General features: G+C 40.4%; 1 protein-coding gene across 1 annotated transcript; it reads left to right on the top strand.

Annotated features, from left to right (window-relative positions):
- The first annotated feature begins 6566 nt into the window (after positions 1–6566).
- On the top strand, positions 6567–8250 carry hamp (hepcidin antimicrobial peptide). The gene is made up of 2 exons (XM_061777535.1): positions 6567–6812; positions 7738–8250. The coding sequence occupies exons 1-2, from the start codon at positions 6726–6728 to the stop codon at positions 7927–7929; spliced, it is 279 nt and encodes a 92-aa protein (XP_061633519.1). The 5' UTR covers positions 6567–6725; the 3' UTR covers positions 7930–8250.
- Positions 8251–23109: the final 14859 nt, after the last annotated feature.

Below are 23109 nucleotides of genomic sequence, written 5' to 3' on the forward strand. Positions count from 1 at the left end.
AAAATCCTTACGTGTATACCAGGCCTTTAGAAAAATGTGCATGGTGATCCTGCCCTCAACACCCCAAAATTCACCCAAATCTGGTCAATGAAAGCACCACACTGATATAAATGAGACATGCTGGCCAGTTTCTCCCCGTGCCTGTGTGGGTTTTCTCCGGGCACTCTGGTTTCCTCCGGGCACTCTGGTTTCCTCCCACATCCCCAAAACATGCATGGTAGGTTGATTGAAGACTCTAAATTGCCCGTAGCTGTGTACGTGTGCGTGACTGGTTGTTTGATTATGTGTGCCCTGCGATTGGCTGGCGACCAGTTCGGGGTGTACCCCACCTCTCGACCGAAGATAGCTGGGATAGGTCTCCAGCACGCCCCGGACGCTAGTGAGGATAAAGCGGTACAGAAAATGGATAGATGGACTCTCGCCAGTCCTTTGGGAAGGGGGAATCGTTTCGACAAGCGAAATCCAAAGGAAGAAACACATTTTTTCAGAGACAGAAATCAAACTGCTTATCGACGAGTTATCAACAAGTCAGGGAATATTGTTTGGTGGCCTTCGTGCCCCCCCCACACACACTAAAAAAAATTAAAATGTCAGGAGGGAAAGACAAAAAAGTTGTGGCCCATCGACAGAGTAGGGGCAGGAGCACACCCTGGCTCACACAAAGAGACACAAAATCATCGGGAATGTGAATATTGCTGGCGTAATGTCGCAGATTGACAACGACATGGGTTGACAGTCATACAGACAAACCCAGAAACGCACTGTCCTATCTTTCATTGCAAAAAAAATAAAATAATCACCACGTGGAAAAAGCAATGATAAAATACAAGTAGTAGTCTGTGACCTTCATTTCTTGATGAGCACTGATGATTAATGTTTGATATTAATTAAAAACTAGATGTGTGAAAGGCATGATTATACAGTCTGGCTTCAATTCACCACCTCACCAACTCTCTATCCTCTTTAATGTGTGTACGCATGGGTCAGAGTTTCTGTACAGTTGCACACATTTTCCTTCAAGTTTATTTTGGTAGGTAAAAGAGGTGCAACGCTTAATCGGCCACTAATCAATTGTCAAATTAATCAACTATTTTGATAATCGATTAATCATTTTAGACATCGTTTAACTTGGTCCTCAGAATTTCATCCTCGCAACAGTAATTATACTCATATTTCTGTAATCCTCCATGAAAACAGACTGATTATCTTTTTCTTTAATCAAAATAAGAAATTTGCAAAAATCTGCTTTTACTTTGGAAGACAATGATCAACATTTTTGCTTATTTTCTGTTGGCTGTTACGGACCAAATCAGTAACTGAATCAGTCCTTTTCTGCACTGTCAATTTGAAGTAATGTCCTGCTTTTGAATAAAGGGATGGACATTTATAAAAAGAAAAACTGAAATATCACACAGCCATAAGCCATTCAGACCCTTTGCTGTGACCCTCATATTTAACTCTGGTGCTGTCCATTTCTTCTGATCATCCTTGAGATGGTTCTATACCTTCATTGGAGTCCAGCTGTGTTTGATTATACTTATTGGACAGCTGTGTGGCTTTCCTAATCAAGTCCAATCACTAAAATCACACAGAGCTGGAATCCAAAGAAGGTGTGGGATCATCTCTTGGATGATCAGAAGAAATGGACAGCACCCGAGTTAAATATATGAGTGTCACAGCAAAGGGTCTGTATACTTATGGCTGTGTGATATTTCAGTTTTTCTTTTTTAATAAATCTGGAAAAATGTGTGTGTACGTTAATGAGGGGCGAAAAATGACCTTACAGTTACTCACTGTATATGTGCCCTGCGATTGGCTGGCGACTAATTCAGGGTGTACCCCACCTCCCGCCTAATGACAGCTGGGATAGGCTCCAGCACGCCTGCGACCCTAGTGAGGAGAAGCGTGACAGAAAATGGATGGATGGATGACCTATAGTTGTATATTATCTACTTTGACTGATTTTTTTCTCTTTTGGGGGGGTGGCGGGGGAATTTTTTTCTCCTCCTTCCGTTACAGTTTACAGGAACTTTTGCTTTCGTACACTTGGAAGTGACGCAAACACTGTTGAATTGGAAGTTCCACAGTGAATAAGACGAAGTGTTGCAACACGTGCCCCCCTCAATCTTCATGGGAATTCCTATCACGTGGACTTTCTTTTAATGCTCTCTCCTCATTGCTCCCTGCAGGCCGGAACCTAATGCGTATACTGTATTTATTTCATTTTCACAGATTGACGTCCTTTAGTTTACTATGTATGTGTGTTTGTGTGGGAGTGCAGGGGCGATGCAAAGTCATAGGGGAGACAGTTTGTCAGGGTAAAAAGGGTGGGCGTTTGCACAACAGACGGGGGTAATGGCCTCGACCAGGAGGAACATGGCGGCGCCTGCTAAGGTGAGTCTGTCCACCGCCGTGGTGCCCGGCTTTGTTTGGTCATCAGATTCCCCTTGCTGATAGGCCCCCTGCCAGCAAACCACGGGTTCAAATGTACATCCCAGCGGACATTTTATTAGGTATACTACAGCACACTTGCCGCTGAAAGCTGTTGCTAATATTTTGACCATATCCTGTAACTAAGTATTAATAATACTTTAATGAGCAAATTGTACATTAATACAATGCTGGTATTGTGTTTTTTTTTTAAAATACAGTGATATTGGATGGTCATGCATAAGAATGATTACTTCCACCAAGGAGCAGGTATGTTTGTTTGTCAAACGTCATGTCTACAATTTTTTTTTACGAAACCTTGATTTTTTTTTTTTTTTTTTTTTTTTAATGAGGTAAAACTCAGAGGGTCATAGTAGTATTAAGAATAGAATAGAATAATATACTGTAGATGTATATATATATATATATATACAGCTGTGTGGCTTTCCTAATCAAGTCCAATCAGTAAAATCAAGCACAGCTGGAATCCTAAGAAGGTGTAGGATCATCTCATGGATGATCAGAAGAAATGGACAGCACCCGAGTTAAATGTATGAGTGTCACAGCAAAGGGTCTGTATACTTATGGCTGTGTGATATTTCAATTTTTCTTTTTTAATAAATCAGCAAAAATTTCAACACTTAAATTTTTTTACCTCAATATGGGGTGGTGTGTGTACATTAATGAGGAAAAAAATAACGTAAAAAATTTAAACAAATGGCTGCAATATAACAAAGAGTGAAAAACGTAAGGGGGTCTGAAAACCTTCCGTACCCACTGTAGATGACAAGGGGTTAGGGGTATTGGACTTTCAGGTGAATTTTCAGTACGGATCGAACAGTTGTTTTGAATTTTGCTGTTCAGCTCAGCAAGTTGTGCAAACAGTACTAAAACATTGAACAGTTGGACATTTGCGTTCAAGGATTTAGAGTAGGTCAAATTAAGTTCACCTGTAAAGGTTATAGTTGATTTGAGGTTCATCCTGAAACTTGACCCTAAATCCCATTATCCCCAGTTTTTGGTGAGCAGTGTCATGCATGTTTGTTCATCTATCTACTGTGTGCCATCACTGTCCTAGAATATGGTGTCATGACGTCATCATGCTCATAAATGATTTCTGGTGACAAAAACACAGAACGCGGTGTGCTAAGTCTCGGCAATGTAACTTCACAAAAACACGTTTTCAAGTATGACGGCGGTCCCAACACATGTCGGCGGTCCCAACACATGTCGGGAGGCCCCCTTGGTGCTTTGTTGACAGTGATGCAACCTTGGCCGCCGAGGTTATCAGTGAACGAGACAGACCGGCGCATGGTCGCCACCGCCGCTAATTGAGTCACCACAGGCAATTTGTGAGCATTTTTAAGGTGGAATTAGAATTCAAACAGCCGCCGATTCTATCTGCTCTTTATCTTTATTTACCCCCCTGCCTACCACTGCCCACTGACCCTGCCATTTTTGTTATTTCACTTCCACCTTTAATGATTCTGGCGTTTATTCTGCTCGGTTAATTAATCGGCTGTTTATCACTGCTGCCGATAAGAGAAAATAAAATAATCCTTTTTGGTTTGTTTGCGCCCCAATCTGCCTCATTATGCTTATCTTCTGTCATTGTATCTGTGCTGTTTTTATGAAGCTATGACTAATGAGTTGCGTGTCATTAATAAAATTTAATAAATACAAAGGAAACAAAAAGATTATTGAACAAACCCTGAAGGAATTTCTCAAATTACTTATTTGCTTTTTAAAAAATACATAGGATTCTTGACCATCTTCTCCAGGTCATAAATACAATGATAAATAAATCCACAAATAAAAAAACCAATGTCATGAACTCTGTGGGAATATGTCAAAATTAATCTGCACATCATATTTTTGAATGTGTTGTACAGGTCATTGATACAAAAATAAATAAATCCTACAAAATAAGGAAAGTAACCAGGCATGAATTTCAGTCAATTGAACATTAATGTTTAAAAATAAATAAATACATACATCGGACTCTTGACTCTTGAAGTCACAAATACAGTGGTGCCTTGAGATACAAGTTTAATTTGTTCTGCGACCACCCTTTTTGCTTCAATTCAATGGACATTGTGCTGCTTCTCTTTGGATGCATGCCTTGGTCACCTTGGGGCAGTATAAAACAGACGTATGGGTAAATGGCGACGTTGATGTCTCAGCTCCTTATTAGGCCGCAGTCATATTAGTCGTTCTTCACAGAGGATAGAGAATACATGCCTGTATGTATTGCTATAACATCGGTCTATGTGAGTTGCTCCACCGTTTATGTTTTAATATCCGTGTGTATTTAATATTATAACACCGGCGCATAGATTAACTGTTCGTTAGCCTGCCTATTGCGTTTCCCATTATGTGTTAGCATTAAGCTAGCGAACTATAAGCAAAGGTTATGTGGTTGTTTTAATACACAACATGCTATTCTCTTTGTTTTATGTTTATTTGACAGTTAATTTGAACTGGGAGTGGCATTAAATACATGTCGTACACGTCATAAATACAATAGTTAATAAATGTAAGAAATAATGAAAGCAACTGTTTCTGTGAGGATAAGCGATACGGAAAATGAATGAATGAATGTTTCTGCTAGTGTTTGTTAGTTATGCAATAAAACAGCAGGAGTGGCGCCACCCTTAGATTAGATTACATTAACTGCTGTCTAATGGCTCAACAACAGCAACATTGTGTTAGAACCCCGCTGGTGTGTAATGCCGCTTCTACTGCAGTTTACTGAGTATTATGCAAGGGGGAAGAAAGGAATGTACTGGAAAAACGAAGCACTAATTATTTCTTTTGAGAGTTTGTGTTTACGTCATTTTTTGGGGAGAAAGCAATGGAGACTGTTGGGGCAGAGGAAAAATTGCAATGAGCGGATGCACAGATTCCGCAGAATGACAAAAGAATGTCTTATCATTTGTAGGCACAATGGTACCAAAATAATGCTCCTGCTGGGCACCAAAATGACAGAATCTTACTGTAACACTTTACTGGGGGGTGCTGAGTCCCTTGGGGTACCAGAGCCACTTAAGAATGCGGTACCACTTTTTTGAGCCTATTTCGACGGTTATCAAAACGTATACCGCATCGCCTCTGGTAACCTGAACTGTACAGTACAACTCGTTAATAGTCTCAACTCTTTTTGTAAACTCTGTTTATTTATTGTATTCTGAATGAAGGCTGTCATGTTTTAATTTGGTGATTGGAATAATGGACTTTTTCAAATTAAGTTTGTTTTTATTAATCGTTATACTTAAAAATAATAAGAATAATCTGTATGTGTAATTCATTTGCATCTTTTTTTATTTTGTATTTTTTGGATACATTTTGTATATTTATGTGTTTTTTAAAATTATTTTTATTATTGATTTTTTTTGTTGTTGACTTTTTGGAATCTCATTTGGTACTTAAATAACGGAACCATACTGCATTTCTTTAGGCACCCTTGTGTTGCCCGTATGTTTACATTTTGGGTTACAAACCCATGCAAGATTCAAACCTCTTGACTGTGACGCAGACCTGGTAACCACTAGGTCATCACCCTGTGTAATTTTTTTTTGTTTTGTTTTGTTTGTTTTTTTAACATTCCAAAGAGTCACAGGTCAGCTGGAGCCCATCCCAGCAGACCTTTGGAAAAAGAAATACGGCACACCTTGGAGTGGTCACCAGCCAATTGCAGGGCGCATATAGACAAAAATCACACTGACGTTCACACCTATGGGCAATTTAGTTTGTTTTTAGAATGTGGGAGCAAGCCGTAGTACCCTGAGAAAACACGCAAGCACAGGGGAGAACATGTAGGAAGTTGCACAGGAAGTCTAGTGCCTGGATTCAAGCCCTGAACCTCAGAACTGTGAGGCAGACAAACCACTTGCTTACTGTGCTGCAGATCCAAAGATGATCAGAGAAATTCCCCTCCAGCATTTCTACTTTCAGCTTTTACAGAAACGAAGAGGACAAAAACGAAGAGGACAAAAACTTCCCCCGGTGGAGGTTAGATAATGCCTGCCAGGAAAGAGGCCAGACGGAACTCCCCGGGGGAGGTGGGGGTGTTCAGGCACCACCAGCCCCCCCGTCCTCACCCGTCTTCTAGTGAGCTTGTGTATAAATACCAGGCACTTTGCACTCATACTTACACGCACTATAGAAGCGAAGAAGCAAGCGAAAAACGTTGCCACTGGACAGCCATCGGTGGCACCCCATGAGAGAGACGAACGCGCCACTCTTTAAGCTTTTCAGCCACATTTAAAGCAAGACCACCCACCTACTACTCAAAAATGAAGGCATTTAGCATTGCAGTTGCAGTGACACTCGTGCTCGCCTTTATTTGCATCCTGGAGAGCTCTGCGGTCCCCTTCAATGAGGTAAGAAAATCACCTTTTTCATTAAAGTGAATGCCTTCTTAACATGGGGGATATGTTCCAGACCCACACACTATAGATGGAAAACCTGCGCTATAGTAAGACCATATGAAAAGTAAATTTAAAATAGAAAAATATAAAAAATTCCCACGTGTTAAAACACACTGTAAATGTATTTGAACACAAAATTGCTAGCATAAAATGTGTAGAAAATACCCTACCGTTGTCACATCTATGTTTCAGATACAGTATGTACCTTTAAGAGGCGGGGCCTGTTAGGCCTGCGTGAGTGTGTACATTATCCTTTTCTGTTTTACTGTTCTCCCTGCGTTCAATAAACGGCTGAAAGTTTAATCAGCAAACAGCATTTCTTTACCACGTCTGAGGGCATTATACAGTATACTGTACAAACCCATAAGAAAACTATCATTATGAACCACAGCTTTACAAGATATTGTGGAGGAACACAGTACGTAGCTGTCCCTCAACTCAATGAACAGGTGAGGCATTTTTAGACTGGTTTTCAGACTTTATTTGCAGCTTGCTACCATCAGACACAGTGAAAACTAAGTACAAATGAACACACTGTCAGTCCAAGATGATAAAATACAATGAAGTAACTTTCTTTTTACAAACACAAAGAAAATGACCTCATTGCACGTGCAAAGTGAGCTAATCGAAGATTCAAGACTTAGCTCTGTTTGTTCTTTCCGGAGTTTTGTTTTGTCTCGAGATTCAGGATTTAATGTGTACCTGTTGTAGAAATGAAAGTCTCAAGAGACAATTAGTTTCTCACTAGGACCTCTAAACCCAAATCTATGTGGTATTGTTGTGAAAGAGTATACGTAATTTAAAAGCTGATGTTGTTCACACTGTACAGGTATTTGCCATTGTATTTGAATTTAATGGGCATGTTGTGCGGACACAGGTGCAGCCGCAGCAAATGGAGGAGGCAAGGGGAGGCGACACTCCGGTTGCAGGACGACAGGATGTGGCCGGCGGGGAGCCTTGGACGCCGTATCACGCACGACACAAGCGGCAGAGCAACCTGTCGCTGTGCCGCTGGTGCTGCAACTGCTGCCGGTCCTACAAGGGCTGCGGCTTCTGCTGCAGATTCTGAAAGAAAGAAAGAAAAAAGAAAAGATTGAAAGAAGACCGCAGCAGCATGATGACAACAACCAAGACAACGATAATTTATTACACTTTATGAATGAGCTGTTTCCAATGTTTGTTTTTTTTCATTTATATTTTGGTTGCACGTGATCTATAAGGTTTCACAGAAAGTGGCACAGTGGTATTTATTTCATGTTTTTAATAGTCTCAACACTTTTGTAAACTCAGTTTTTGCTTATGTTTTTTTTTAAAATTGATTCAAATTGGTATTCTGAATTAAGGCTGCCATGTTCATATTTGGTGATGAATAAATGGTCTTTTAAATTTATTTGCATAATGTTTTATACTTTTATGCAGATCTTTTCAAAATCCATACTTTTATATATATATATATATATATATATATTCTTTATTATTTTGATTATTTCTTTTACATTTCTATTTTTTATATGAAAAAGGCGGCACAGTGGACTACTGGTTAGAGCGTCAGCCTCACAGTTCTGTGGACCCGGGTTCAATCCCCGGCCCCGCCTGTGTGGAGTTTGCATGTTCTCCCCGTGCCGGCGTGGGTTTTCTCCGGGCACTCCGGTTTCCTCCCACATCCCAAAAACATCCATTAATTGGAGACTCTAAATTGCCTGTAGGTGTGACTGTGAGTGCGAATGGTTGTTTGTTTGTATGTGCCCTGCGATTGGCTGGCAACCAGTTCAGGGTGTAACCCGCCTCCTGCCCGATGACAGCTGGGATAGGCTCCAGCACGCCCGTGACCCTAGTGAGGAGAAGCGGCTCAGAAAATGGATGGATGGATGGAGTTTTTTCCTGTCATGATGAACATGCTTGCTGGATTTGGCCGTTGTGGAACCGTTAGGGACATTATTCAAGATTAGCTCTCACACTTACTATTCAAATGCTTTCACACACACACACACACACAAACTACTGAAAGGCTCTCATAAACACAACTCAAACACTCTCATACGCACGTGTCTTGCTCTCCGTAAGACTAAAATAAGAGATTTGTTTTAAGATAGATAGATAAATTCCAGCCTTATTTCTACATTAAAAATCACTTTATATCTTGAATGAATTCACTATTTCGTTTGATGTTATATTTTAGTTTCTCAATATGGGGAATTTTTTTTATTTGCTATGTGCTATAATCATCAAAATAATATATATTTTATATATGAAATACTTCACTCTTGAGTGTGTGCAGTGTGCAGTGCATCTCTATAATTTCACTTTTCGAATTGAACTACCTAATAAAAAAATTACACTATTCACGTGTGAGCATAACCGACGTGTGCGTGAGCATAATTGACATGAACTCGTGAATGCCAGTGACGTGTGCGAAAATGTGATTGACGTGCTCGCATGAACGCATTTGAGTTGTATTAATGAGTGTTTGAGTAATCTTTATGAGAGCAAGACCTATGTGTATGAGAGTTTGAGTGGTGTTAATGAAGGTGTTTGAGTAGTCTTTATGAGAGCAAGACTTGTGACTATGAGAGTGTTTGAGTAGTGTTAATGAGAGTGTTTGAGTAGTCTTTATGAGCGCAAGACTCATGCGGATGAGAGTGTTTGAGTAGTGTTAATGAGCCTTTCAGTAGTTTGTGTGTGTGAATGCATTTGAATAGTAAGTGTGAGAGCTAATCCTGAATAATGTCCGTAACGGCCCCTCATAATTTGGTGTCAATCGGACAGACTGGTGCCGGATGTTAATATTTTATAGCACTCTAGGTTAGTGCACATACTGTAGAGTAGACAGGCTGTCACACGACGCCAGAATAAACACAAAGACACAGAAACACACACACACACACAGATACACTGTATTATATAAAGCACAAACACAGACAGTGGGGCGCAATCGGTCAATCATTGTGTCAATAAACAATTTCCATGGTAATCTATAATTCATTGCTATTCTGCTGTGTATTGATCACATGTTGGGCACCGTCACATAGATGGTAGATACAGTAGTACATGGTACATAGTACATGGTAATAGTAACATGGTAAGTGCATTTACCCTGTCACATTTACTAGCCATATGTTCACAACTTCTGAATTCACACAAATGTGACCACTATAGGGAATATATTTATCTTAAAGACTGTGTCTATGAGCATAACAATGAATATATTAATGTATACTGTCACGAGTGGAGAGGAGCTGGAGCCAAGAGCAGGCGGAGGCAGATAGGTTATGATGAACAGTTTATTAGGGAAGGTAGTGGAGGTGGTCCTAGGTGCGTAGGCAGGCAGTGGGGAGGACAGGCGGCTGGCTTGGCAGCGGGGTGGCAGGAATGATGTAGATCAGGAACACGGGGCAAACACTGAGAATGAGGAGAGACACAGGAGTCATAAAAGGGGATGAGGAATAGTTTGGCTTACGTGAGGCAGGTGAGCTGTGGTACCGCTTGGAAAAGCTGCAATACTTTGGCGAGGATTTCCGGGATCAGGCAGGCTTATATGCAGGTGATGACCAGGGCTGATTGGTGACAGGTGCGCGGCTTCAGGAAGGTGCTGGAAAGAGAGAGTGGAGGGGAGAGTGGGCGAGAGGGAGCAAAGCGCCACCCAGGTTTCAACAATAGTACTGCAGGGCAGTTCATGACAGTATACTGTCAAAATGGTTATATATATATATATATATATATATATATATATATATATATATATATATATATATATATATATATATATTACTATTTATACATGTTATTTTATATTTAGTATTTCATTAAAAAAAATACAAATATGTTTAAAATATGACTTTAGAAAGATATTTCTGAAACCAAGAGAATGCTATACATAAGTGAAATACTGATGTATTTGACTTTTTAAAGTCATCTATTTTTAATAGATTTTAGTAGTTATTTTTGTTATAGGTTTATTGATTTGTATTCTATTAAATATGTGCGGCACGGTGGCCGACTGGTTAGAGCGTCAGCCTCACAGTTCTGAGGACCCGGGTTCAATGCCTGGCCCCGCCTGTGTGGAGTTTGCATGTTCTCCCCGTGCCTGCGTGGGTTTCCTCCGGGCACTCCGGTTTCCTCCCACATCCCAAAAACATGCATGAATTGGAGACTCTAAATTGCCCGTAGGCATGACTGTGAGTGCGAATGGGTGTTTGTTCCTATGTGCCCTGCGATTGGCTGGCAACCAGTTCAGGGTGTACCCCGCCTCCTGCCCGATGACAGCTGGGATAGGCTCCAGCACGCACGCGACCCTAGTGAGGAGAAGCGGCTCGGAAAATGGATGGATGGATTAAATATGTTTTGTATTGTGGTTATTTTATCCATCCATCCATTTTCTGAGCTGCTTATCCGCACAAGGGTCGCGCCGGAGTGCTGGAGCCTATCCCACCTATCATCGGGCAGGAGGCGGGGTACACCCTGAACTGGTCACCAGCCAATCGCAGGGCACATACAAACAAACAACCATCCGCACTCACATTCACACCTACGGGCAATTTAGGGTCGTCAATTAACCTACCATGCATGTTTTTGGGATGTGGGAGGAAACCGGAGTGCCCGGAGAAAACCCACGCAGGCACAGGGAGAACATGCATAGTCCACACAAGCGGGGCCAGGGATTGAACCCCGGTCCTCAGAACTGTGAGGCAGATGCTCTAACCAGTTGTCCACCCTGCCGCCCTGGTTATTTTATATTATATTATTATTTTGTAAGATTTTGATATTGTTATTGTAAGATTTTTATTTATTTAGACACATTTTTGACATTATTTTGCAGGCCTGAAAGGCACAGTCAGCATATTCACAGCCAACATTCATGAAAGGATGGGGGGGGGGTGTATCTTTTTTATTTTATTATATTTTTTAGGCTCACATCATGCATGTCATCATCATCCATTGTCCAGTTCTGGCATCCATTTTATAATCCATCATGGAGACAATTAATATTCTGCTTCCAGCTGCACTCTTTTTTCTCGTACTCCAATCCAATTTTATTTAACCATATTTTGTAATCAAGTATCCAAACTATCAATTTGTCATAATTTTGAGAGTGTGTGTGTGTGTTAAGGAATGTGTGGATGACGAAGGAGAGAATGTCGGGAGGTGTTCCCCATTGATTGCAGCAAAAGGAACATTTGCATTTAGATGGGCCCCTTGCTTCCTTGTGTATGTCAATACTGTAGTGGTCTTCCTTAAACACAGTGTGTGCGTGCATGCGTGCGTGCGTGCGTGCATGCGCGCGTGTGTGTGTGTGTGTGTGTGTGTGTGTGTGTGGTCATGATGCCAAACAAACCACAAAAATGCCATAATTTTTCTGCCCGGCGACAAGCAACAGCCGGTCGTTCGTTTTAATTAAACGGAGGCGAGTGTAACAAGTGCCACATCCTATCCAAATGCACATTTCCACGTCATTGGATGGGCTTAGTGGCAATTAGTTTTTTGTTAGAGCAAGAATCCTACTCATTTTCAATAACATTGGCCACATGAAAGTAATTACAGTTCGGGTCAAACTCGTGTCAAAATGGTATACACGCTAACAATCTGACTAATTATTAGGGGTGGGAAAATACAAAAATGATAAAATGATATTAAGAAAAAAAATACCAAAATATTGCGAAAGAAATCAAGGCTGTCAAGCGATCCATTTTTAAAATCAGATTAATCACACTTTTGAATTTTGATTAATCATGATTAATCAAAGGTGCTAAATATACCACACATTGTACCACATTTTGCTTTGAGATGGTATTTTAAACTCAGTTCAGTGCTGCACTATATAGAGATTGCTTTTTGTTTTTTTCGAAAGTCCCTTCAGGCTGACTTTTGAAGCAAAATTTGCCACTGAGCACACGTAGTTGGAGTCTCCTCACTTATCTTTGCACTGGGGTAAGAATTGACCTGATCACTGACCTTAGAGCAACCTGCGCCGCAGTTAAGGTAAAGCAGCGTGTGTGGTCGAAATAAATTGTGTGAGTGATCTGAGTTAATACATGATTAATGCGATAAAACATAAATTAAAACTATGAAAATAGTAAGGGGGAAAAAATGAATAAATATTAATAAAGAATATGTTTTAGTTCGGCGTCACGGTGACCGACTGGTTAGCACATCTGCCTCACAGTTCTGAGGACTCGGGTTCAAATCCCGGCCTCGCCTGTGTGGAGATTGCATGTTCTTCCCGTGCCTGTGTGGGTTTTCTCCGGGTTCTCCGGTTTCCTCCCACATCCCAAAAACATGCCCGGTAGGTTGATTGACAACTCAAAATTGCCCGTAGGTGTGAATGTGAGTGCGGATAGTTGTTTGTTTGTATGTGCCCTGCGATTGGCTGGCAACCAGTTCAGGGTGTACCCCGCCTCCTGCCCGATGATAGCTGGGATGGGCTCCAGCACGCCCGCGACCCTAGTGAGGAGAAGCGGCTCAGAAAATGGATGGATGGAAGTAAGTATTGTTGCAAAACAATATACTTTTATACAGTACCGGTATTTGTATTGTTTGGGGGCGACGCAGTGGTCTTTCTGTGTCTCGCTCACTTAAAACAAGGAATTGCATTTTAGTGTGAGTGAAAGCTTATGTGCATTTTCATTGGCTGTAACCTGCGACATTTGATTCGCTGCAAAACCAGTCAATAAAAATTTAGGGCAACAATACAAACATATTGAGTGAAAAATACAAAATTATTAGGTAAAAAATACAAACATATTCGGTGAACAACACAAAACTCTTAAAATATTAGATAAAGTATCATCTATTATTTTCTCTTAATATTTATTTTTATATTTGTATTTTTCATCTTATTTGTTTTTCATTAATATCTTTAACAATTTTGTATAATATTTGTATAGTTTTCCCCAAAGCATTTTCATCTAAGATCCTTGTATTATTTTCTAAAATACGAATAACTCTCTGTTTTGTGTTTTATTATTAGTAATCTAATATTTTGTACTTTTTCAAATATTTTTTCATTTACATTTTTTTTCTGGGTCTATTTTTCAACTAATAATTTTCCATTTTCCAATGTTATTTCCAACATTCATCTATGCTTAAATTGTTGTTTTTATGTAATTGTTTGAGCAGGATCGCTTTTGCTCTCTTTGGATTGCACGGGTGTACCTACTGTTTCGACTTAAGTGTTGCATTGAAGGCGCGCGTATCAACTATGCCGCTCATGTCATCTCATTGTGTATGCATGACACACTCAGGCGGCGCGGCGGGTTAGTGTGAATAACGGTGAGCATGTCAGAACAAACGCGGCCGCTGGGCTGCCTATTGACAAAAATGAAAACATCTACAGGCAATATTTTCCACTGATGTCTTTGGAATTTAATAGAATGTTGCATAAAAAGTCTGGTAATCCCCAAAAATGAATTTGTGGATTATTTGCAAGACGATGACATCATCAATTTTTTGATGGCATGATGTTGTGTTGCCATGGTGGAAATAACCCACCTTGGGTGGGTTCTGTGTAAAAGGCAAAGGTGGATGCCTGTTTTTTGAGGGGGCTCTGCTACAAAGGTGTTTGAAATTTTACTACTAACGTCTTATATGGTTTTATATTTAAAAAAAAGAAAGAAAAATTATTGTTTCATAAATTTAACACATTAAAATAAATAAATAAATTTATGAAATTTTTTTTTTTTGTTGAAAACATCTTGTTTTCATTCATCTATATTTTTAAACTAAATGAATTATCATTGGTTTTATAAATTAAAAAAAGAAAAAATGCAATTTAAAAAATTATCATGGGCTTTATATAATGTATGAAAAACATTGAAATTGTGATTGAAATCAAAATCTAATTAAATTAAAATGGTTATTATTTGTAAATTATTGTAAATGTAAAAAATGTATTGAACAAAAGTTTAAATAAAAACTTTAATTGTTGTTAATTTTATTAATAAAATTAGATACAATACAATTTTAATTAAAATCTCACTGCTTCATAATACATTTTGAAAATTTATTGAATAACATTAAATATTGTCATTGGTTTTGTAAATTAAAAAAATTATTCAAATGAAAATAATTATTCAAAAATGTAAAGCTGGAATTTAGCATTGCAACAAAGCATTTGTCATTTTGATATGACGTAGGCTAAATGCTTGTCTGGCCTCCTCCTTCCAACCCTGCATGCTTTCTTCTTTCTCGATGGCTCAGTCGACCTGCACGCGTCCGTATATGGGCCTGCCCCTTCGTAGATAAAATATGTAATTTCCGCTACGTCATTTAAGAGCGCCACCAATTGATCCACCGCGGGAATGTATAGGATAGTCCATCCATCCATCCATCCATCCATCCATCCATCCTTTTTCTTTACCGCTTATCCTCACGTGGGTCGCGGGCGTGCTGGAGCCTATCCCAGCTATCTTCGGGCGGGAGGCGGGGTACACCCTGAACCGGTCGCCAGCCAATCGCAGGGCACATAGAAAAAACAACCATTCACACTCACATTCACACCTACGGACAATTTGGAGTCTCCAATCAAACCTACCACGCATGTTTTTGTGATGTGGGAGTGCCCGGAGAAAACCCACCCAAGCATGGGAGAACATGCAAACTCCAGACAGGCAGGGCCTGGATTTGAACTCCGGTCCCCAGAACTGTGAGGCAGATGCGCTAACCAGTCTTCCACCGTGCTCTATAGGATAGTCACTGTTTCAGAAGCTTGATAGGCTTCTTGTAGTGGCCTAGGTGAAAATTACTTTTTTTCAACAAATATAGTTGTAGATTATAGCTTTAAAAAAATATTAAAATGAAAATTCAAAATCTCAATTCAATGTTATACATTTTATAAATAAAACTAAAATATAATTGACATTAAAATGTGTTAATATTAAATTAAACAAACATTTGATTCAAATTGAAATTCAGCATTATGGTTTTCCATGCCCATTTACCTGCAAATCCCCTGAAATATTCCATGGCATGTGTAGAAGACGAAGTTGTGTCATGTAACATTGCAGAGGAATTCTGCAGCCCCCTCCCGCCCTTCTTTTGTGTGTTTCACTGCAGCAGCATCCCAATCCATGTCGATTATATCAAACAATATGCAGCATGAGTAGAATGCGTAAGGACCTAGCATCTCGCCTTCCCTGAGAGAAGAAAATGCATGGGCTTTATCGGTGCGCTCTCTCGGTAGGAGCTACCCTGAGGTGGTGAGATACTGTAGTAGGCCTACTCGGCACGGACCTGCCCGGACTCCCCGCTGTGTCTCGCGTTCCTGTTACATCGCGACACAATCATAGCGGCCACGACGATGATTTGTCATGCCAGCTTTTGGCCACGTACACTGTCACTGTACCGGAGTGGAGCTTGTTTACTGCCTGAATGGAACTCACTCAGATCACTACACGAGATGTAGATACAGGACCTTTAGAGCGGAAACATGATACTTCAAAAGTGTAAAATATATATGATGACGAACCTTCAACCGGGAAAAGGCTGAACACAAATTGTTCAAAGAAAAATATATAAGCAGAAAACAACAATAAAAACTAGAAATGTTAGAAAAAAATACAAAAATATTAATAAAAAAAAAAATGTATATATATATATATATATATATATATATATATATATTGGAGGAAAAAGTACACAAATAGTAGAAATAAATACAAATATGTATTAAAATATATAAAAATATTGGGAAGAATATTCATAGATTAGATAGACTGACTGACCAACCGACCGACAGATAGATCAAGCCCACCAAATCTGAGATCATGGTGCTCAGTCAGAAAAGTGTTGAGCGTCCTCTCCAGGTCGGGGATGTGATCCCGCCCCAAGTGGAGGAGTTCAAGTATCTTGGATTCTTGTTCACGAGTGAGGGAGGAATGGAGCGAGAGATCGACAGGCACATCAGTGCAGCGTCTGCAGTGATGCGGACTCCATATCAGTCTGTCGTGGTGAAGAAGGAGCTCAGCCGAAAGGCGAACCTCTCGATTTACCGGTCGATCTACCTTCCTACCCTCACCTATGGTCACGAGCTGTGGATCGTGACCAAAAGAACAAGATCGCGGATACAAGCGGCCGAAAGAGTATCCACCGCAGGGTGTCCGGACTCTCCGTTAGTGATAGGGTGACAAGTTCAATCAAAGTCAAGCCATTGCCCCTCCACATCAAGAGGATCTTTTAGACCTTCCACATCCTGGGCACCACCTATTCCAGCTCCTTCCCTCAGGTAGGCGCTATCGAACAATGCAAACGAAAACCAGCAGACATTCCAACAGCTTCTTCCCTCTTGCCGTCCATCCATCCCTCCATCCATCCATTTTCTGTACCGCTTATAGTCATTAAGGTCGCGGGCGAGCTGGAGCCTATCCCAGCTATCTTCGGGCGAGAGGCGGGGTACACCCTGAACTGGTCGCCAGCCAATCACAGGCCATATCTAAAGAAACAATCATTCACACTCACATACACACCTACGGGCAATTTAGAGTCTTCAATCAACCTACCACGCATGTTTTTGGGATGTGGGAGGAAATCGGAGTACCCGAAGAAAACCCATGTAGGCACAGAGAGAACATGGAAACTCCACACAGGCGGGGCTGTGAGGCAGATGTGCTAACCAGTCGTCTGCTGAGCCCCCCCTCTTGCTGTTAACTTCTTAAACACTTGACTTACAATTTCATTGCAACATGCTAAATTTGCACATCTCTGTCGGGACACTTCTACACTCACTGTTTTATCACGCTGCACTGTTTGCATTGTGTTGCTGATTACTGTTGGCCACTCGTGTTTGAGAATTCTCTGCACAATTTGCACAATCGTCACTGTACCAGATCATTGCACTATTAAGGCTTCTTTATACTGGCGCTGACGTCACTGCGGGTATCCCGCGCGCAGTTTGCCTTTTTACTCAAGCGCAACCCACGCGTGCTGTTTTGAAAATGTACTGCCGTTCCCTTACGGCCAATACCGCTACGGCTGGTATTGGCTAGGACGCCACAGGGTGGAGTTTCCTATGCATTTTTTGGCCATTTACGGTAGCCGTTTTTCCTTTCCTTTCCGTAACTAGGAACAAAGCAACAACAACGGCGACCGTGGAACAGTCTCCGCTAGAACAAATGGATCTAGATGACCAGATGATACGTTTAATTATGGTGCAAAATCGATCAAGAAGGCGCCGGCGTAGGTGGTAAGTGGAACCGAGAGGAACGGTGAGTACATCATCACAGCATGTGACTAAAAACGGATCAATCACGAGAGATGATCTCCGCGGCTTTCTACGCGCAGCAACAATCATTTCTGTGTGCGCAGTGACGCAGCTGCGCCGCGCGGGCCAATGCGCCGGTCATGTGATGCAATGCGGGTGTTGTTGGTATAAAGAGTCACAGTCAGTCGCCTGTAGTCACTTTAAATTGCTTGAGGACTCTGCATCATTTGCACAATTGTCATTATATCAGTCTCACAACACTAGTGGTACACGTTCCGTGCGCAATGACTTTCCACTCGTGGTTTTTATGTCCTAAATATACAGTATATTTTGTCATAGTCGCTGTTTACTGTTATACTAGAGTGGCTCCGACTACCAGAGACAAATTCCTTGTGTGTATTGTAACATACTTGGCCAAGAAAGCTGATTCTGATTGTGATTCTGGTTTGCCTGTCACAGTTGATCTTAAATTGATTATTAAAATCCTTTCCAACTTTTCGGTCGTTCGGTGTTTTGCAGTTGAGTCCTTCACCAAAGCCGCCTTGTGTCAATTTTCCTGTTGCTGGAAAATCCTCCTGCAGTTAGACTTTGTTTGCGTGAAGTCAAACAATTCTTTTTTCCCATCCAGACTTCTGAGTGTAGAAACTCACATCTGTTGCTTTGTTCCACTGTGTCCAGACTCAAGAGAGTCAAATGAGTCCACAATGAATCCCCAAGTACATACATGGAATATAGATTGCGCTCAACTCATGCACGGCTGCATTTTGAATTAATACCATAATGCTCTAAACGGCTTGCTTAATGTTTTCCCACTCTCCTTTCGCCTTCATTCACATCCATCATCATGAACGGCCGCCGGGCGCCCCCGTAATGGTTCCGATTAGTCGCCTCTCCATGTATGCGCTCAGCGCAGTGGAGAAAGCGGAGCGCCGGCAGGCTGGTGATTTGTGAGGTTGCATGAGGTGCCGCAAAGCAATGATAGCAAGACGGATATTGGCGTCTCGTCCCCGGAGAGAGAAAATGAGCCGTTTTTCTTGCTGATGTCATCAAATCTGCGACTTGTAGATAAGCCTTTAGTCGAGACGTCCATTGATCCAACTGTCTATCCCAGGGATGAGGATCCAATGGGACAAAAACAAGTACAGTATAAAAAAAATGTCAAATTTTGGTGCAATTTCCAATATAATTTTTAATACTACTATACTACAAACATGAGGCAAGGGGCAAGGAATAACCCGTGGAATAACCCATTATTTTAATTCTGCAGTTCCAGGATTCTGTTTAAAAATAAATAAATAAATAAATACAGATGAGATTACCCAATAAATACAAACATATTAGGAAAAAATACAAACCTATTGGATGAAAGATTGAAATATATTAGAAAATGTATAACTAGAAGAAAAAATAAAATATTAGGGAAAAATATACAAACACTACATAAAAAATTCAAAACTATTAAGAAAAAAAATAAAACAATTCTGAAAAAATGCCTAAATGGACACAGGTTTAAATCCAGGTTAAAGGTACTTCACCTCACTCAGAGTTCTATAAATTCAAAAATATGAAGACAAAAAATAAAAAAAATATTCCGAAAAAATGCCTAAATGGACACAGGTTTAAATCCAGGTTAAAGATACTTCACCTCGCTCAGAGTTCTATAAATAATGGTGTCAGAAGTGGGATGGTTGCTGTCAGACAATCTGAATCGGACTTTGAAGCACGAGAGCTTGGCATAGTGTGCGTGCCTTCATAGACGGGTTCAAATCCAGGATGAGGTTACTTTCTCCCACAGTAAGAGTTCTGTAAATAACGGTGTCAGAAGTGGGCTGTTTAGCTGAGATGATGATGATGATGATTTGCGTTGTCTGGCCTCGGCAATCCAGCGAGTGCCGTTGCAGCGCCTCGGCGCTGGTCGTAGCTCACGCATAAAAAGCGAGCGCGCTGTTTTTGTTGATGCCTTTTTGCCAAACAAACGCACGACGAGGGAGTTTTTGTGGCTGATGCAAGGAAACGCGAGGCGATGATTTGAGCGAAGCTTGTGAATATATTTGGTATTCGGGCTGAGGTGAGCTGATTTACGCCTGGAAATTTTTTTACTGCTCTCTGGTGTTTGTCTGGAAAGCTTCATTAAGAGCAAGGCAAGAACATCGCATGCTGCATTTGCTGCTTCCGCATTGCCTTACATCATTCCTTGGATCAACTCCTTTTTTTCTTTTCATATTTTACTATTTTTATTGTTATTGTTTATTTTGTTTATTTTTCCGATTTTTTTTGGTCTAATAGTTTGTTTGATTTCTTTTGATATTTTCCCCAATATTTTTTTCTATTATTTGTAATATTTGTGTATTTTCTTAAAAATTGCATATATCATTCTCAAATATTTCACTGTTTGTAGTGTTGTTTTTCATCTAATATTGTATTCACATTTTCCTATATAATAATAGTAATAATAATAATAATAATAGTAATTTTCTAATATAAATTACATTGGAAACATATTTTATTTATTATTTTGTATTTTATATTTATTTATTTTTTAATTTGCTTGTACATAAAGTTTGTTAATATTTTTGATTTGATTAGCACAACTGCCTCAGACTTCTGAGGATCTGGGTTCAAATCCAGGCCTCGCCTGTGTGGAGTTTGCATGTTCTTCCCATGCCTGTGTGGGTTTTCTCCGGGTACTCCGGTTTCCTTCCACATCCCAAAAACATGTATGATAGGGTGATTGAACTCTAAATTGCCCGTAGGTGTGAATCTGAGTGTGAATGGTTGCTTGTTTATATGTGCCCTGCAGTTGGATGGCGACCAGTTCAGGGTGTACCAAGACTCTCGCCCAGAGTCAGCTGGGATAGGTTCTAGTACGCCTGCAACCCTAGTGAGGACAAGCGGTACGGAAAATGAATGGATGGATGGATAGTTTTGTGGGGTTTTTTTCACCCCCAATTTTTTTCCCTTCTATTTTTTTATTTATTTCTATTTGTTTTTCTAATATTTTGTTATTTTTGTGCAATCTTTTTCAGAATGTTTCCAAGTAGTTGTATTTCTATTATTTACTACTTTTATTTTTTCCCAATGTTTTATATTTTTCCATCGAATCGTTTTATATTTCAAATGTTTCCTTTTTTCATTTTGATTTCAATTTATTTGATTGTATTTTTTCTACAATATAACCAATTATTTTTCTACACATTTTAATATTTCTGGTTTTTGATTTTATGTTTTTGTCAAAAATATTTTCTAATATTCAGTGTTTTTTGTCTAATAGTTGAGAACGTTTTCTAATATATATTTTTTAATTTCTCTAATAGTTTTGTATTATATTTAAGTCGTCTTTTTTCCTTTTTTCATTTTTCATTTAATATCTTCATTTTTACATCAATAGTTTTTAGGTTTCTTTGTATAATATATCTTTTCATTTGTAATTTTAATTATTATTATGATTATTGTTATTATTATTAATTTAATAGTGTATTTTTTCAAATTTGGAAAATAAAAAATCATCCATATGTTATTGTTTTTTGTTTTTGCGTATCCTCAGATCATTCCTCGAATTGTCTCTTATTGAATTCCCAATGCTCTTTTTTGTTTGTTTGTATGTTTTTTTGCAAGCCAGGCCTGACTCAGCGTTTTCGCGACAACTTAAAAGGATCTATAATCTTGTCAGAACACCCTCCATGACACGCACGGGCGGTCCACGGGGGGAGCTTTCTCATCAAAAAGTGATCTGGCCAGAAATCCAGAGTTTCCTCATCTGGCTCCGAAAGGAAGAGAGACGCCAAATTGAAGAAGCGTTATTTATTAGGCGCACACATGCCATGTAATGCCGCTATGCTGATTCGGCTTTCCATGGCAAGACCGCTGAGTAGAAATCAGCCGACCCGGCCCGGCCCCCCAAAAACATCCATTCGTCCCACCTCATGGTCCCTTTCTCTGTCAACTAGCAGACTAACACACACATTATTTTATTTTTTTTACCAAAATGATTGAGTTGCATTCAGCGACTCAAATGGTAGACAAGCAGCAGATGAGATGTCCTGTTTTGTTCCTGGTCCTTGAATGTACCGTCAAAAGGGAAAGTTTGTTTTTGCTTCTCTCCCGATGCAGCTTCTAATAAGTCTTCCATCCATCCATTTTCTGAGCCGCTTCTCCTCACTAGGGTCGCGGGCGTGCTGGAGCCTATCCCAGCTGTCATCGGGCAGGAGGCGGGGTACACCCTGAACTGGTTGCCAGCCAATCGCAGGGCACATACAAACAAACACCCATTCGCACTCACAGTCATGCCTACGGGCAATTTAGAGTCTCCAATTAATGCATGTTTTTGGGATGTGGGAGGAAACCGGAGTGCCCGGAGAAAACCCACGCAGGCACGGGAAGAACATGCAAACTCCACACAGGCGGGGACGGGGATTGAACCCCGCACCTCAGAACTGTGAGGCTGTCGCCACCGTGCCGCCCTAATAAGTCTACAATGCTATTACAATTTGCCTGTATTCCCTGGCATTTATTATTGTGTATAAATGCCAAAAGCTGAGTTTAATGACTTAATAGCATTCATGTAAAGTGCTAGTGTGCTTATTTGTTTGCATGTGTGATGTCACATCAGTTTATGCTAACGTGTTAGTTAGGTTAGTATGCTTGTTAAGACGAGTGATGAGCCTCATGTGAAGGTGGTTTGTGTGTGTTGAGTGATTTAACTACTGAATCCTGCCGTTTATGCAACATGGGGTCATGATTTTGTACATACAAGAAGCACAGTAAAGTCACTGATGGTGTAGTGGTGCATTCGCCTGACTTCGGTGCAGGCAGCGTGGGTTCAGTTCCTACTCAGTGATGGTGTGAATGTGAGTGCGAGTGGTTATCCATGTCTATATGTGCCCTGTGACTGACTGGCAACTGTTTCAGGGTGTAGTCTGCCTTCCCCCCCAAGTCAGCGGGGATAGGCCCCAGCGGCCCGTGACCCTGAACAAGATAAGTCGTATTGAGAATGGATGGATAGATGCACAGTGTTGATGCTAATTGATCCACTCTGTTTGGAGTGCTTTGCTGCCATCT

This window comes from Phyllopteryx taeniolatus, chromosome 6, assembly GCF_024500385.1.
Source record: "Phyllopteryx taeniolatus isolate TA_2022b chromosome 6, UOR_Ptae_1.2, whole genome shotgun sequence".
Taxonomy (NCBI): Eukaryota; Metazoa; Chordata; class Actinopteri; order Syngnathiformes; family Syngnathidae; genus Phyllopteryx; species Phyllopteryx taeniolatus.

Excerpts from the sequence above, each read along its gene's own strand:
- hamp (XM_061777535.1), top strand. The coding sequence starts at position 6,726 with ATGAAGGCATTTAGCATTGCAGTTGCAGTGACACTCGTGCTCGCCTTT. Across the intron at positions 6,813-7,737 it reads CTGCGGTCCCCTTCAATGAG|GTGCAGCCGCAGCAAATGGA; the intron begins GTAAGAAAATCA and ends GTGCGGACACAG.